Source organism: Mirounga angustirostris, unplaced genomic scaffold (genome assembly GCF_029215605.1).
Source record: "Mirounga angustirostris isolate CCGP_5_RB_7025 unplaced genomic scaffold, mMirAng1.0.hap1 SCAF_8, whole genome shotgun sequence".
NCBI lineage: Eukaryota > Metazoa > Chordata > Mammalia > Carnivora > Phocidae > Mirounga > Mirounga angustirostris.
This window is the reverse complement of record NW_026991716.1, coordinates 51,352,756-51,369,675: the sequence shown is the minus strand read 5'-3', so window position 1 is coordinate 51,369,675 and position 16,920 is coordinate 51,352,756. Positions and strand designations below refer to the sequence as shown.

General features: G+C 37.5%; 1 protein-coding gene across 17 annotated transcripts in view; it reads left to right on the top strand.

Annotated features, from left to right (window-relative positions):
• The window catches only part of DST (dystonin), a 364,879-nt gene that overhangs the window by 317,223 nt on the left and 30,736 nt on the right, over positions 1-16,920 (top strand). For all 17 annotated transcript variants that reach the window (XM_064597729.1, XM_064597726.1, XM_064597725.1 and 14 more), the window contains 10 exons: positions 1,284-1,406; positions 1,537-1,638; positions 3,666-3,767; positions 6,136-6,309; positions 6,654-6,809; positions 9,397-9,594; positions 10,190-10,318; positions 13,292-13,459; positions 14,306-14,461; positions 14,670-14,876. In XM_064597729.1, the coding sequence (XP_064453799.1) occupies positions 1,284-1,406; positions 1,537-1,638; positions 3,666-3,767; positions 6,136-6,309; positions 6,654-6,809; positions 9,397-9,594; positions 10,190-10,318; positions 13,292-13,459; positions 14,306-14,461; positions 14,670-14,876 (1,515 nt within the window). The remainder of the gene's footprint in view (positions 1-1,283; positions 1,407-1,536; positions 1,639-3,665; positions 3,768-6,135; positions 6,310-6,653; positions 6,810-9,396; positions 9,595-10,189; positions 10,319-13,291; positions 13,460-14,305; positions 14,462-14,669; positions 14,877-16,920) is intronic.

The window sequence follows — 16,920 nt, the reverse complement described above, 5'->3', positions numbered from 1 at the left end:
TTTCTCTTCGTCCCCACTGCTTGTGCCTTATTTCAGGGCCTTGTTAGCTCCGTTTCTGGCTTCTGAAGTCATCCAGAGTGGTAGCCCTACCTGCGGAGTCTCTTTCCTTCCCAGGCCTCCAACCTTGCTTGCCGTCAGTCTTCTCTTCAAATCTGATCTCACTGTATCGCTACCTCAAACCCCTCGGAGGCACCCACTGCTTACGGTATCGAGCCCAAACTCCCTCCAACGGTGGACTGGGCTCTCACATCCTAGCATAGGCCAGCCTGCGTCTCCAAAGCCGTTTTGTCCTCCTGCTGCTTTGTTAGAAAGCGGCTCCCCCAGCCCACTGCGCTGTGCTCTTTCTGGTCTCTGTATCTTTGCACGTTAGTTTCCTTGAGCGGAACGGCCCTACCTATTTTATTTGTACCCCCAATGCCTAGTTTAGCGCTTGGTTTAAGCTTATTAAGGGTTTCTCGAGCGAATGAATGTATTTAACCAAGAATTTAAAAGCAAAAGTAGAACACTGCATTTTTCTCCTTTTTTTTTTTTTTTTGTCGTCTACAAGTCCTAGGGAAATGACATAAAATTTAATCCAGAGCTAGATTATCCTAAATCTACTAACAAGTATGCTAATTTGTATGAAGTTTTCAAACTCATATTTTACTTACATCTATTTTGTTATCTTATTCTTTATGATCTATTCTTTGCAACTTTCAAATACACAATATCGTAGTATTAACTACAGTCACCATGCTGTACATTATATTCTCATGACTTCTTTTTTAATAACTGGAACTTTGTACCTTTTCACCTTTTCACCCCCTTCGCCCATTTCTCCTTACCCCATCCCCTGACTCCAGCAACCACCAATCTGTTCTCTGTATCTGGTTTTGTTGTGTGGGGAGCGGGTAGGGTTTTTTTAGATTTTTTTTTTTTTTAGACCACTTAACCTGTATTTTAAATGAATATTGCCAAACTGTTCTGTTTGGAACAAAAAATATATTTCTACACTTTTCAGTGTTATTAATATTTAAAGGAGCTTGTTCTGGTATTATATAGAATTCTTTAAATATTGTTTTCATAATAAACATTTGATGTCTGTTACAAAGGGTGCTGTTTTTTTCTTTAAAATATTTCTTCTTACTGAAAAAACTTATTGCAGAAGCTTGGAAAAGAGAAAGAAGAAGAAAATTGATCTTAATCCCACCTCCTAGAAATAACTCTAATTAATGTCTTCGTGTGCGTCTTTTCAGTTCCAGTGTGTTTTTGCTTAGAACTCTAAGGCTTATTTCTTATTGTAGGCCATCAAGGAAGAAATAGATGGACTACAGGAAGAGCTGGATATAGTTATTAACCTGGGTTCTGAACTCATTGCTGCGTGTGGGGAACCCGATAAACCCATTGTCAAGAAGAGCATAGACGAGGTACAGCTAGCCTATTTCCTTCTCTCACTAGAATGCATTTTTAAAGAGATCTTGTTTAACTAAAGCATATTTGCTAGTAGTTGAAAACTTAAGACATGACACTAAAAGAGTTCTAATATTTATGTTGTAGTTAAATTCAGCCTGGGATTCTCTAAATAAGGCTTGGAAAGACCGGGTGGACAAACTGGAGGAGGCGATGCAGGCTGCCGTCCAGTACCAGGACGGACTGCAGGTAGGGGGTCACGGCGGGGCTGCTGGGGGAGGAAGCATGTGACCGAGGGCTGCAGATGCTCACATGGGCACCGCCCCAAGGGCTGTGAGCATGCGAGCAACTGCCTCGCCTACTTTGGTTCGCGTTTTGCCTTCTAGAAGGTATTTCTTGAGATCCGTGTAGATCTATAGAGACATCTAAGTACATTTGTATACACATGGTGAAATTTACTTTGAAAAGAAAAATTTTAATGTTTAACCAGACAGCGAGATGGAACTGAATTGGAGTTCTGTTCTAAAGTTGAGTGGAGTAAGATGAAAGGAGCAAACACTATCTAAAAATATCACGAAGTTTAAAGTCAGAAGTAAAGAAATTTGATTTGAAGCCAGTGTTCCCTGTGAACTAAAATAGATTTCTGTTTTATTAGGTCATAATCTGTTGTGTAAAATGTAAAATGTTTTTCTTACTTTCCATATACATAATTCCTTTTCATTGTTGTTTTTCACAGCCCTTAAGGGTTCTCATTCCGTTTATTAACCATTTTATAAGTTTCTTTTTTTTAAATAAAAAATCGTCTTGTCAGATGAGGCCAACTCAGGGACATTTCTCTCCCTACCTTCTTCAGCCTTATTCCATTTCCTAACAGCCTGGCCAGCGTTGACGCTGTCATTCCTCCTACCATATGGAAAAAGCCCTCCTGAGTATTTCCATAACAGCAAGTGAATATTATTTTTAAAGATCCGATGAGAACATCTTTTCCTTTTTATTCCATTCCTTTTCTATATTTGTAAAAATAAATATCACAAGCCAGGCTTTATGCCAGCTGAAAGTGTTTTGAACTTTGGAAATATATGAAAAAATTCACTACAAATAAGATCTTATATAACTTTCCTCCTTCCCCCACTTTTTAACCAGAGAGATAATTTATTGGTTAGGTTTCAATGGCCAGTAACTAATCAGGCTCCAGCCCTCAGTTTGTGAGACCAGGTCATAATTTTCTCGTACTGTTGGTAAATGACTGAGTTGTGCCCTCTCCATGGCTAGAGGTGGCACTGCCACCATTTGCAGCCTTTTGACCTCAGGAGCCATTAGCCATCAAGGTCACTGGCTGGGCGCCAGGACCCACACTCTCTCCTTACGCCTGCGAGAAAAACATGGTCCGCTAGAGGTTAGTAGCCTCACCTGTGGGAATGAAGGGCCACTTGATTTGGTAAATAGCTGGGGCTAGCTAGAACTAGATGTTAAAGGTCCAGAAGCTCTAGACGTTTCAGGGTTTGATTGTAAAGTAAAATGAATTTTATTTCCTGGGTTCCTGCTTAAATTCTTGGGTTTATTAATGATAACTAAAAATACCAGGTAGTTTCCAAGATTCTTCCTCCTCCTATATGGTCTGGCAACTTCATTAAAGTCCATTATAATTTTGTGTATTCAGTATCTGAAAGAAATGTGAGTCGTGCCTTTCTTAAAATGTTTGTATTACCTAACAAGAACAGGAAAAAGAGATTCTGTAGTCTGTGTTGTAATTCAGAATAATGGTCATAATATTAATCTTTGTAGGTGCAGGATTTTAATGCTAATCTAAATAATATGTAAGGCTTTAGTTGGGCCAAATATTTTGCTCAAGTGCTAAACAATAAACTTCTTGCTTATTTGAATAAGCAGATGGATTTGAATCTTTTTCTTTCAATGAATTTACATAATCTGCCTCTTAGACATAAGAAAGCATGGAGAATTCTGTTTCATTTGTCGGAATTTTAAAACTTTTTTTCAAGTGCACATTTTTTGAAAGTTCTTAGTATTCTAAGATTCTACTCAGAAAAAAATTTCCTTTGCAAACACAGACACAGAATTGGAGGTTACATCTATTGCATATTTGGGACAATTTTTTCAGCATATTGTTGCTTTTATTTAGGTGAACCATCTTAATTTGTAAAATAGGTTCATTCCTTAATACCTGTATAGATTTATGATTGTACTTTTCTGTAACCCTTGGGATGTTATAGCAGTTTCAGATGTACTAATAGCTCGCGGACTAATGTGTTTTTCAGGCCATATTTGACTGGGTAGATATTGCAGGTGGTAAATTAGCTTCAATGTCACCAATTGGAACAGATCTTGAAACTGTCAAGCAGCAGATTGAAGAGCTAAAGGTATGCGTGGGCTTCATTAATTTCAAAGACTGCATTTTACGTTCTTTATTCAGGGGATTCTTTACGCAAATTTATTTTACATAATTGAAGTATTAACATTTTGATTGTAAAACTGGTTTAATATGGTGCTTGTACATAATGAGCAGCATATAAGTGCTCATTAAATGATATAAAGTACCAGTCTTCTTATTATTAAGTCAGTCCCTGTTCATTATAGAAAAGTCAGAAAATACAAATAAGCAAAAAGGTGGCTTTTTAAAAGCCACTCAAAATGTTATGTACCCAGAGGCAACTACTCTTTAGATTTGATTTATAGCCTTTCAGATATCCTCCTGTTGGGAATGCAATGAGGAGGGGGAGGGACTGGTGGGGTGTGAGGGGGCGTTTTATACATATGTACCTTATACTATAGGGATTTTCGTAACTTCATTATTCAGTAGTGTTTCCTTGCCCTCAGTACACATATAGCAACATTTTTGTTTTCTTCAGTGGGTCAGAGTAATCCATTTAGTCTAACAGGCTAAAGAAACATCCGTGGTATAATAGTGTTTCCCAAAATGTTTGTTTTGTAAAAATGTTTCTTGTTTTTCATCTGCTTTCCTCTGTAATTTTTGCTTTTGTGGTTCTTGATCTCCAGCTGTGAAAATGGCTGGACTGTTTCCTCTTTGAATTCCTCTGTGCTGCTGATGATTTATCCAAGTGGGATCAGCTGTTTCCTTCCTAATTTCAAGTTTCCATGCACAGAGACATCACACCATTTTCGATGAACTCTCCTAGATTTTTGTATACAATTATTACCTGGCTTTAAAATGGTAGCCTTTTCATCTCTAAGTACAATTTAGAGTATTTCATTTAGAAATTATTATGGTTACCATCATTAGACTGCGATTTTTTTTCTTTAACTTTATGTGGTCATGTAGTAAACACATGATACACTTTAATATGTACATTCACGGGTGTGCAGTTTTGGATATTTACATATATCTCAGTAGTTTCCATACAGCAGGCTGCTTAAGAGTGCTTTCTCTGAAATTAGAATGTCTGACATTACCTCCCAGTGCATCCACTTACTTAGCCAAACACCCTTGCAACAGTTACCTAACTGGTCTCACTTTTATGTCCTTAGCTTAAATTGAGAATAAAATTAGTTTCTTTATAGGTTTAGTGAAAACAAAGCAAGTATTCACGATACCTTAGCTAGTATTTTTTAATTATTATTTTTATGTTTGAAAAAAATTAAGGGACTGTTTAGTCATTAATGACTTATTATTTAATAATTTACTATTATAGATTAAAAATAAATATTTTATGAAAGGACAGTTTCCTACTACAAGCAACCATTTGCTAACCTGTGTTGGTTGGCAAAGCTGAGATTATTAAATACATGTTTAGTGAGCGCTGGGAGAAAAAGGTAATGTTGTTCTGAGTAAGCAGTGGGTGAGGCATAGGAATAACTAACTATTACCGCAGCACAGCTATGGAAAACATAAAACGTTCAGTGGATACAAGATGTGTGTATGTGTTTGAGCAGGCAATGTTAATCTGCATTTCTTTTTTTTTTTTATTTAAGATTTTTTTTTTTTTTTTTTTTTACGACAGAGAGAGACACAGAGAGAGAGGGAACACAAGCAGGGGGAGAGGGAGAGGGAGAAGCAGGCTTCCTGCTGAGCAGGGAGCCCGATGCGGGGCTCGATCCCAGGACCCTGGGACCATGACCTGAGCCGAAGGCAGACGCTTAACGACTGAGCCACCCAGGCGCCCCGTTAATCTGCATTTCTTAGAGACATATTTGGGGAGTTTCATATATGTCAGTGTATTTTTTATTTTATTTTCTATAATTTCAAAGCTCACATATTGAATATATATAGATATTGGAATAAGGCTAGACTTGAAATTTCTTACCCTTTTTTACTGTAGAGAACAAAAGTGTGAACTATCAAAATTACAAATAGAAATATCTTTCCTGGGGCGCCTGGGTGGCTCATTCGTTAAGTGCCTGCCTTCGGCTCAGGTTGTGATCCCGGGGTCCTGGGATCGAGCCCCGCATTGGGCTCCCCGGTTGGCAGGGAGCCTGCTTCTCCCTCTCTCACTCCCCCTGCTTGTGTTCCCTCTCTAGCTGTCTCTCTCTCTGTCAAATAATAAAATCTTAAAAAAAAAAATCTTTCCATCACAAAACATCGAATAAAGAAAAAAGATTTCCCTCATCTTTTTTTACTTACAACTCTTTTGTGTTAGATTTTTATTCCTCTTCACCTTCCTGACTATAAAAAGTACGAATCAGAATAAATATTGAATCCATAGAATTTTTGTTTAAAGTTCTGATTTAGAACAAATTTTTCCTATATATCTCTTTTTTAAAAAAAAATAGCAATTTAAGTCAGAGGCCTACCAACAGCAGATAGAAATGGAGAGACTGAACCATCAAGCAGAGCTTTTGCTGAAGAAAGTAACAGAAGAGAGTGACAAGCACACTGTTCAAGACCCGTTAATGGAGCTGAAATTGATATGGGATAGTCTGGATGAAAGAATTATCAACAGACAGGTAAACACTGACACTTTCATTAAGAAGTTAGAGAAGTTCAAGTTCATATATTAAGGTAAAATCATTATTGAAAGAGAAAATTAGGTGATTAGGTACATAAACTTTTGAAGCCCCTAAATTCTTATTTTCTTAGAATTCTTCCTGCTTCTTGGAACATGCCATTTTTAACCACAAGGAATCTCAAGCTTAAAATGTAGGATATGATGATTGGTCTTCATCGGATATACTTACAGAGTTATATAGCATGCAACAATTGATTTTTTTGCCTTTGTTAGTTTTATCAGTGTATGTCATTCATTATATCAAATTCATATGGATTTTCTTGCTCTCTACTTTTTTTGTAGCATAAGCTGGAGGGGGCCCTGTTAGCCCTGGGCCAGTTCCAGCACGCCCTGGATGAGCTGCTGACGTGGCTGACGCACACCGAGGGCCTGCTCAGTGAGCAGAAACCTGTGGGAGGAGACCCTAAGGCCATTGAAATTGAACTTGCCAAGCATCACGTATGTAGCCGTTCTTGTGTATCGTGTTTCTCTATGCATTTAGAGTGCCATCAGATTGTTTTCTGGTAGGCTTCCTCTTGATGCATTTTTCAAGTTTATGATTACAGCACGGTTCCACATTTGACATTTGTAACTCATGGTCAAACTATTTAAAACACACTTTTTAAAAGATTATAATCAAAATTTTTTCCCCATTGTCCAAGGCAGTTGTCAAGAATAGCAAGGGTGGGAAACTTCTGGCAAAGTTTTAAGGCTGCATGGCAAACATTGGTTTAAATCCCTGATTATCCCTGTCACCGGATTGACACAGCCTAGTTTTAAAAGTTGTTGGGGAAAGTCTGTAAGGCTCGAAATGTCCCACTGCAGGCAGTGTGTGTGTTTTTCCTCTGGTCGCTCTTATCCGAGTGTCCCACCTGCTGCTCGTGTGGCACGTCGCACATCTTTTCTGTTTGCCGGTATGTCTCTCACTGTGTGGGAGTTTGCTCTGCACTCTCTGTGTCTCTCTTACTTCCCACTGGCTTCCTGTGTCTTTAGTCCTTTTCTTTCTGAATCAGTCTTTAACAATATTTATTATGTTTACAAGGGTTTTTATATGTCTTGCACTTGATTTAAAGCTTTAAATTAAAAATTTTAATCTTGAGGTACACGCAAAGCAACTTTATATTGTTGTCATCTTTGTGGCATTTGGTTGACAGTTCTTAATAGAAAATTCCTATCTCTGCACAGCCTGAAGGGTTTAGGGAGCAGGAAGGCATGGAGCTGACCACAGTGGGCCCCAGACTAATAGCAGGAGGCATCTTCTGGGCTTTAGATGATCTCCAGCCTAGGTCACCGGAGCAGACCTCACAGGGGTTGAGAGCTGAGCTCTAGCTTATTACGATAAAGTTCATTTGCCCAGAAAAATAAATCCTGAAACCCAGTTGTTAGAATCTTTGTGCAAATGACCAAAGCCATTGACTTGGCCAGGAAAAGTGAGATAAATACATTTTTTTCAGAGAAAAAAAATGAAAAGAAAATTCTCTATCTCTTAAGTCAGTAGGCTTAAAGAATAAAAGGTTATGCTCAGTAGAATTTATCCTGACAGTCAACAGTCTACCATAGAACTTCAAGATTCACATTAATAGAGGCATCTTATCTAAGGTTAGGTCCTAAATTCTGACCTTATATAAGTTTTCCTTGATTATCAAATAGTAAATGTTTAATAGTTTTACATATTTATTATCATATTAGAATGAATGGCTTTTGGCACTTTACTATCATTATAAATAGTTTTTTAGCATTCTTGGTTTAGTTTTCCTTCTTTTATACTTTTCCCTATAGTAATTGTACTCTAATTTAAATTTCTCTCCTGCTTGGGCCACCTGGGTGGCTCAGTCCTTTAAGCGTCAACTCTTGGTTTCGGCTCAGGTCATGATCCCGGGGTCCTGGGATAGAGCCCTGTGTCAGGGCTCTGTGCTCAGCAGGGAGCCTGCTTCTCCCTCTGCCTGTGCCCTTTCCCTGCTCACATTCTCTCTCTAAAATAAATAAATCTTTAAAAAAAGTTTTCTCTCTGTATAGTCTATATGGTCATATATAGTCTATATATATATAGTCATTGCCCAACCATATCTGATAGGCAATTAGGACTAATTTTGTGTCATTAATATTTTTTTATTACTTAATGTCTGTCTTATACTTTTGTAAGAGCAGTAATGACTAGTCAGACTGTCTCTGCATGAAAAGATGTTTATTCCCATAGTGTGAGTTGATACAGCATTTACATTTTCATAAACTTAGCATTTGTCCTTAAAAGCAGCATATATTGGTGACAGGAATTTTATAGAATACAGTAGCGGCGGGGACATGACACGCCCTGATGCACTTATTTTGGTAGGGCATGAGTAGGGATCTTTTAGTTCTGTTTATTTATCTGTCAGCAGTTAGAAAGGTCTACTTCTCCCTTCTCCTTCCATTTCTTAAAGGTCAGAAGTGAAAGGGCTTAAACTCACCAGCCCAGTTGCTGGAAGGGAGGGAATCTTTCCATCCCTCTCCTTTCTTCTCTGGCCCCTAGGCTCTGCCTTATGTAGCAGGACTTGGGCCATTTAGAAGAATGAATTTTATAGATTTACCTTTATATTTTGGCCACAAGAATATTTATTAACTCTTACCTCTGAAAGTGATTAGTACTGTTAACCTATCAAAGTACATGCTTTTTTAAAGATCGCTCCTTTTTGAAAATTGTTTACTTAAGGCATGAAAATTAAGTTAAATTAAAATGAGTTTGAATCAAATGAAAACGTATAGAACATTTTAATTATAATCTCCAGATATTTAATGTCCTCAATTGCAAGGTTATTCAATGCAAAAGAACTAACAAAATGTTCTTACATAATCATTTCAGGGACTGTTGGTAGACTAAAGGTATATCCAGGAAAGCTGCAAAGTTAAGGGAAAAGAAGTTCACCATTTTAACACTTTCTTGTGTTAAAATTCTATGCCTATGATGTTTTTGCTTCAGAATGTTTTATACTCAGAAAATAAAAGTTGCTTAAAAGTGATGCTAACATGTTAGGAGCTAGTAAATATAGTGTTATCTTAATCTTTTCAGGTGCTTCAAAATGATGTATTAGCTCATCAGTCCACAGTGGAAGCCGTTAATAAAGCCGGAAATGATCTAATTGAATCAAGTGCAGGAGAAGAAGCAAGCAACCTTCAGAACAAGCTAGAGGTTTTAAATCAACGCTGGCAAAATGTTTTGGAAAAAACAGAACAAAGGAAGCAGCAGCTGGATGGTGCCTTGCGCCAGGTGAGTAAGAGGATAAATTCGCAAACTTCCGTTGGCCTGCAGGACCGAAATAGCATGGAATTCTGGGGCGCCTGGGTGGCTCAGTCGGTTAAGCATCCGACTCTTGATTTTGGCTCAGGTCATGATCTCAGGGTCGTGGGATGGAGCCCTGTATCAGGCTCTGCATTCGGGGGAAATCTGCTTGAGATTCTCTCTCTCTCCCTTTGCCCCTCCCTTGGCCCCCATGCTCTCTCTTTCTCTCTCTCTCTCTCTCTGTCTCTCTCTAAAATAAATAAATAAGTCTTTAAAAACAAAAATAGCCTGGAATTCTTTGATTGGTTTGCAGACTGTTGTTTGATTTTTATTCCTCAGGAGAGGAGTAAAAATAAGTGGGATAAAGAACAGAACAGATGAGAAGGCAGCCCTCTGGTTCTTAGTGTAATAGTCTTACCTGCCAGAGCTCTCAGGATGAGGAAAGGCAGCAAATCCATCTGCACCTGCCTGCTCTTAAGCATGCACGGAGAGGCTTAGCAGGCTGGGATTGTTTAAACCTTGTTTTCTGCTGGAAAGTGACAATGTGTTTATGGCCCGAACTTAAAACTCTCTATCACTCCAGGCCAAAGGGTTCCATGGTGAGATTGAGGATTTGCAGCAGTGGCTAAGTGACACAGAGCGTCATCTGTTAGCATCCAAACCTCTGGGAGGTTTACCAGAGACAGCCAGGGAGCAGCTTAATGCCCACATGGTAAGTATATTATTTCCTACAGCTCTAGCCTCCGATTAAGACACTGACCATTTTGCGTGGGCCCTGGTGATAAATAAATTGTGGGGGAAGGTTTAAAGGATATACAGTTTTATAGCAGAAATCTTAATGTGTAAGTGCTTAGAAAAACCATTTATTGATTAAAATGTTCAAGTCAGAACCTATTCTTTATTTCAAAGATTAGTGCGTCAGTATATGAAAAAAGGTTTTAGAAGCTTAGACATTTTTTAGAAGCAAACTTTTCCCCATAAAATGATGAGCTTGTATGGATAGTAACACAACATAGTGTAAATTATAAACTGTTGTTGCTTGAGTGAAAAGAAAAGTCCCTAAAGTAATCAGAATTGACTTTAAAGTTATTGGTGTAAGGATGATACTCCCACCTAGTTTCCTGGAAGGCTGGAAAATATGTTCTTGCTCTGTTCAAGAGTTACTTGTTTGTTTGTTTGTTTTACTGGTGATGGGGCCGTATCTTCAGCTTCACACCCATACCCGCTATGGACGAGAGGAGGCTTCTGTTAGTTGTCCAGTTGGGGGCCTTGTGCCTCTGGGCTGTTCCCACCCAGATTCTGTGGCACTGTCAACTCTTAAAGATAAGGAGGAAAAAATAATGGAACTTGAGACTCTGGCTTTCTTTCACAGAAATGTGGACTGACAAATTAAATTTAGGCTTCAATTTATTGACATTTCCTATTCCTTTACATTATAACTCAGCTTCAGAAGTTCTAAGAGAAAGCAGTCTGTTTCAGATTTTGAAAACTAGTCCTTTTTTATACTTGTGACTTTGCATCAGAAAAAATTTTTTAATATTCAAATGCTGATAATTAGTATCTTGGGAAATGAAAGTACAAGTACTGAAGGACTGGTGAAGAAAGAAATGATCCATTACACATTAAAGCCTGTCCTCTTTGTTAGATGTCCAGTGTTGTTGTAGGAGCTTGTTGAAAGAGCACTTAGTTGTAAATAATTTTGAATTTGGTGCTTTGGAGAGGAAGTAACCACCTTGTAGGTGTTGTGAAGAAATACAACAGAGGTAGCATCTTATTCAGTTTACAGTTGCTCTGAGCAGTTACAATAAACTCTAATCAATCCAGTATAGAATTTCCTAGAAAACTTTAATGTATATTCATTGTTTTAGAAAATCACTGTGTACGTGGTTTTGTTGTTGTTGTTGTTACTGTAATTTTTTTGGTGCCACAGGGGACCCATTTGTTTCACTGAAAAAATAATTGACTAAATAATAACTTGGCAGTGCTTGTCTTCCTTTTGCATAAAACCTAACTGACTTTCAGATACTTCTTACTTTCCTGGAACTACCTGCATAGTTATCACGGATGGTGTCCGTTAAGTAGAAGTTTAACGACTTCTTAAACAAACATGCTTGGGATTATTCTCTAATAACAAATAGTTTTTAAATGTTGATTTATAAAAATGTAGTAAAAAGGTGGAAAGCAAAGAGCTTATCTTAGAAATACTTTACTTTTAGAAAAATATTGCTCTAGGGCACCTGGGTGGCTCAGTTGGTTAAGCGACTGCCTTCAGCTCAGGTCATGATCCTGGAGTCCCGGGATCGAGTCCCGCATCGGGCTCCCTGCTCAGCAGGGAGTCTGCTTCTCCCTCTGACCCTCCTCCCTCTCATGCTCTCTGTCTCTCATTCTCTCTCTCGCAAATAAATAAAATCTTAAAAATAAATAAATAAATAAATAAATAAAAAGAAAAATATTGCTCTATATATCCACTTATCTGGTTTGGGTGAGGTACTAAAAATGAGTTTGCTTAACCCAATATAGTTGTAAATTTCATGATTTAAGGAATTCTAAACAGTTATTGCTACTTGTTAATATCATTTTAGTAATGCTCTTTTGATTCGGTTGTGTTAGAAATGAAGGAAACTAGAAAACCTGGAATATTACAGTTTCCTGAGATTTAGCTGTATTTAAAAGTTTTGCTTTAGGATTAAAGTGATATCATAGGTGATACCATAAGTATGTTTAGAAAGTTTTTTTTTTTTTTTAGGGCTTAAGAAATCACAAATTTTTGAGAGTATAAAAATGTTCTGGAATTGGTAGTAATGGTTGCACATTTTTGTGAATACACTAGAAACACTGAATTGTATACTTTAAAATGGTGAATTTTATGAATTATATCTCAGATTTAAAAATTATTGAGATATGTTAGTTGAAAAGGTTGAAAATGTTAGACATAGAATGTACTTTTCAATAGGAGCTATAATTTGACCCATATTATAATTGAACCAATGAAATAGAGCTGGTCTTAATTTTTATATGAATGTAACTCTTGTTTTATTGATATTAAATTCTGAATTTGCCTTCATAGTTTTTTAATATTCTCTGTAGAAGGAACACACTACATTCCAGTTGAAAGCTTTAAAAATTCTATAAATGAGAGCAACATTCATAGTACCCCAAGTTTGTCTTTTGTGATTCCGAAGTCTAAATAATCAGCTTCAAATCTCTTACTGTATTGGGTCTTTATTTTCTATTCATTGTTTGTCTTCTGAACACAGATTTAAATTATACCAAAAATTATTACAGCCATTATATCATAGTCTGAGGAGAGACTTAGAAAATCCATTTTACAGAGGAGGAGACTGAGGCCCAGAGAGGTTAAATTACTTGCTCACGGTCACAGACCTGATTGGTTACAGTGCAGTGAAACCCTTCTTGAAAACATTTAAAACATTACTTCACAAACTTTAGCATGCTGGAATGGACTGGTAATGATAGCACCATTTCTGAGATTTCTAGCAGACAGGGTATGTCCATAGGTTTAGGTGTTGTTTTAATATAGTGAAAAATTTGAATGTGTCAGGGTTATTCTCTGTGTTGGATAGAAGTGAATATATGATAAGGGGCTTGAGATTGATGACCTGGAAAAGGAACTCTTAGATTGTATTCTCTTAAAAATGATATAACTTGGGATATATCAATTTAGGAAATCTGTGCTGCCTTTGATGTTAAAGAAGAAACATATAAAAGTCTGATGCAGAAAGGCCAGCAGATGCTTGCAAGATGCCCCAAATCTGCAGAGACAATTGACCAAGACTTAAGTAACTTGAAAGAAAAATGGGAATCGGTGGAAACCAAACTCAATGAAAGGAAAGTATGTGCTTTAATTAATGTCATAGAATGAATGTTTTAGTTGTTTTATTTCATGGAATTTACTTTATCTCTGAGTAGAATTATCAGTGGAACTTTTAACGATGAGTGTTTAAATTTTCTTCGTATATATATGGAGGTTTCGTGGGGTCAGTTGAAAACAGTATTCTCTTTTAACACAGGAGAACAGAGTTAAAGCAGTCTGTTCAAACAGATCACAGGTCAGGTGTTACTAGGTATATTTTTAAATTTGTGAACCACTCTAATTCTGGATTGTTAAATAATTCTAATCACACTTATTTATGTATGTAGTGGGGAGGGAAAGAGGGAGGTCAAGAGAGTGAGATGATTGTATATATATATATAATCAGCACTTCCATAACAGAAGTCCATGAAAAGGGATTAAAATTATCACTGTTTAATGCTACAAGAAAAATGATAGGCTAGGAATACTACTAGGTTGTGTGCCCTCAGTGACAGAGCACAATGTATATATGTTTCATAGTATTTTGACCCCCCAGCATTAATCATGTGAATGTCAAGTTTTCTTTCTACAGATTCTGTTTAGTAATTGTGTTCTGTAGTTAATTGCCGCTGAATCACAATTTTAGTTTATATTAGATTTTTTAGCTGCAGTGAGATCTTCTCACTATACTTAAAGGAATTTGGTTTGCCAGTATTTTAGTGAAAGCCCACTACATTCATAAACTGTTTAGGTAATACAGAAATACAGATTAGGTATAAATAAAGTGTGGATGGGAAAGAAATCTGCCAGAGAGTGGTTAAACTGGGGCGGGGGGAGAGGAGGGGAATTAAATATCATCAAATACTAAATAATCTGTCTTCGCAGACTAAACTGGAAGAGGCCCTCAACTTGGCAATGGAGTTCCACAATTCTCTCCAAGACTTCATCAACTGGCTAACCCAGGCTGAACAGACCCTAAATGTAGCTTCTCGGCCAAGTCTTATCTTAGACACAGTCTTGTTTCAAATCGATGAACACAAGGTATGTTGTAACTCAGATGGATAGCATTCTCATTTCAGACCTTTTTAGACAACAGACTGTTTTAATGTCAGAAGCATGAATTTGGTAGTCTGAAAACTTTATTTTGTCCTTTAAAATGGTTCAGCTTATGACACCAAAAGCATTTTTAAGATAGAACAGTTTTTCATTTGTTTCTAATTCTACCTTTTTTTTTTTCCCTTTGGGAAAGGTCTTTGCCAATGAAGTAAATTCTCACCGTGAGCAGATAATAGAGCTGGACAAAACCGGAACCCACCTGAAATATTTCAGTCAGAAACAAGATGTTGTCCTAATTAAGAATCTATTGATAAGTGTCCAGAGTCGGTGGGAAAAAGTGGTTCAACGGTTAGTAGAAAGAGGAAGATCTTTGGATGAAGCAAGGAAGAGAGCCAAGCAGGTAAACCTTCATAAAACCCTCTGAACTTGGAGATCAATCAGTTCTACGTGTTGAAATATACATCATGCTGTTAAAGTACTTTTAGGCAGGCTGTATTCGTTGTAACAATCGTGGCACAAGGCCAAGGGGTTTATTTCCTGGCTGTGGCCTGACTTTTAGTGGCGACATCACTCTTTGCCCTGGTAGCACCTTCCGGTCCTGGGGACTAATCTTGAAAAGACTGATTATAGCTTGGCTTCATAGACTAACCGTTATCAACAAGGTCCAAAAAGAGGCTCGGATTTTTTGTTATTAGGTTTGTTTGTTTTTCCCTTTGTCCTTGCAATCTCTACTCTCATACCCGGAGTAAGTGTATTATATCGCTACCTTGTGTTTAGCTCCTCAGCCAGACTTTGTCCACAGACTCTCAGGGCCGAGAGGTGGACACTTGACCCTCCAGGCAGCTTCCTGAAAGGGCTGATTCTGTGTCTGAGCTGCCGTGTGCTCCTCACTTCTCTGAATCTGTACCCTTGTTGACAGGCTCTTATTTCTTCTCTCGTATTTTGATGCAGTTCCATGCTGCTTTTAATTTAAGTGTTTGAACATTTTAGGGCTGTTTTTTTCCTTTTTCTTTTAATCTAGAGAATCTCGAGAATCTCACAAGGAATGCCCCTTCCTCTCTTCACCTGTTATTAATATTCCATTCCTAGACTAAACACAGAGAAGAGGTAAAATTCCATGTCTCTGTGCTCCAGGGAAGAGGAGACACGCCTGCCCTGGTTGGCATGTATCTTTTAATTTTGCTAGAAACTCAGTGTAATGTTGAGGCTGAATTTTCTAATGACTCTTTTTGCCCCATTTAGTCGCATTTTCCTGTAATTGGCATTGGACTCTGTTCTTTTGGGGAGCCAGGTTCAGTTGGGTGATACAAAAGATGTCATGGGAGTCACATGTTTCAGTGTTTAAAGCTCTCCGAATAAATTTGCTAAAAGCTTTAGAAATGACAAATTGATTTCTTGTAGGATTACATGCTGTATTATTTATTTTTGAGTGGGATGTATGATGTGTTCAGTGTTAGCAGTGAGCCTGTGGAATAGAATCTGTGTTTTTTAAGACAGTATTAATGATAAGCCTGACATCCTTCCCCCCACCAAGGTAGCAGTGCCCTCTGTAGTGTGGGCATTACTTGAGTTACGAACATCTAATTTATAGAAGTCTTTCTCCTTTTATAAGGAGAAAATAGAATTTTCTCATTCTATTTAATCTGTAAGGTTTTCCTGCTTCTTTTGGTGCAAAAGCATAGCATTTCTTCTATTTATGTGGCTTAAAAATAGTTTTTAAAGCAGGACCAGCCTTAGAATCTGTGCATTTGTATCATTAAAATTCCATCCGTGATAGCCGACATTATTTGTAGCAAGACTACCGAACACTGTGACTTTTCTTTCTTTCTTATTATCCTAACATCTTAGTTTGGGTTTGGATGTGGATCGTAGCTCTCTGACTTTGGCAGTTTGTATGCCTCTTCTGGCCTCTGCATTTTCATATTTAAATTGATTGGAGTTGTGGGAAGGATGTGTCAGGGAACAGGTTTGCGGTGAGGTGATCTCATCGGGCCCTGCCAGCCTTGTGATCCCATGCTCTTATTGTTTATTGCTAAGTGTCTTTTTGTTACTTCATTATTAATGTGCTTTGATATAAAACAGATTTTATTTTGATTACTTCAGTTTTTTGTTATGTATCCATCCACTCAAGTTTATTATAAGAAGTTACTTATAACCAGCCTCACAATTTGGTATCCAAAAATAGTATTCATTAGTTCTCTGTGATAAACAGAAAAGAGACCGTGGCTGAAATCAAGTATACATAGCACCAGAATACTGCAAGGTCACAGGTGCCGAAGAGAATTCTGTCTTGTTAGAATTCACATACCGTGGGTGCTCTTGCATGTAAAGCCAGTACATGAGGCACAGACATGAATTTGAGGATTTTGATAACAGCAGTAAAGATACTGAACTCCCTTCGTATTAAGTAAGAATGCTAAGGCCTTTGTTGTTGTTCTTGTTAC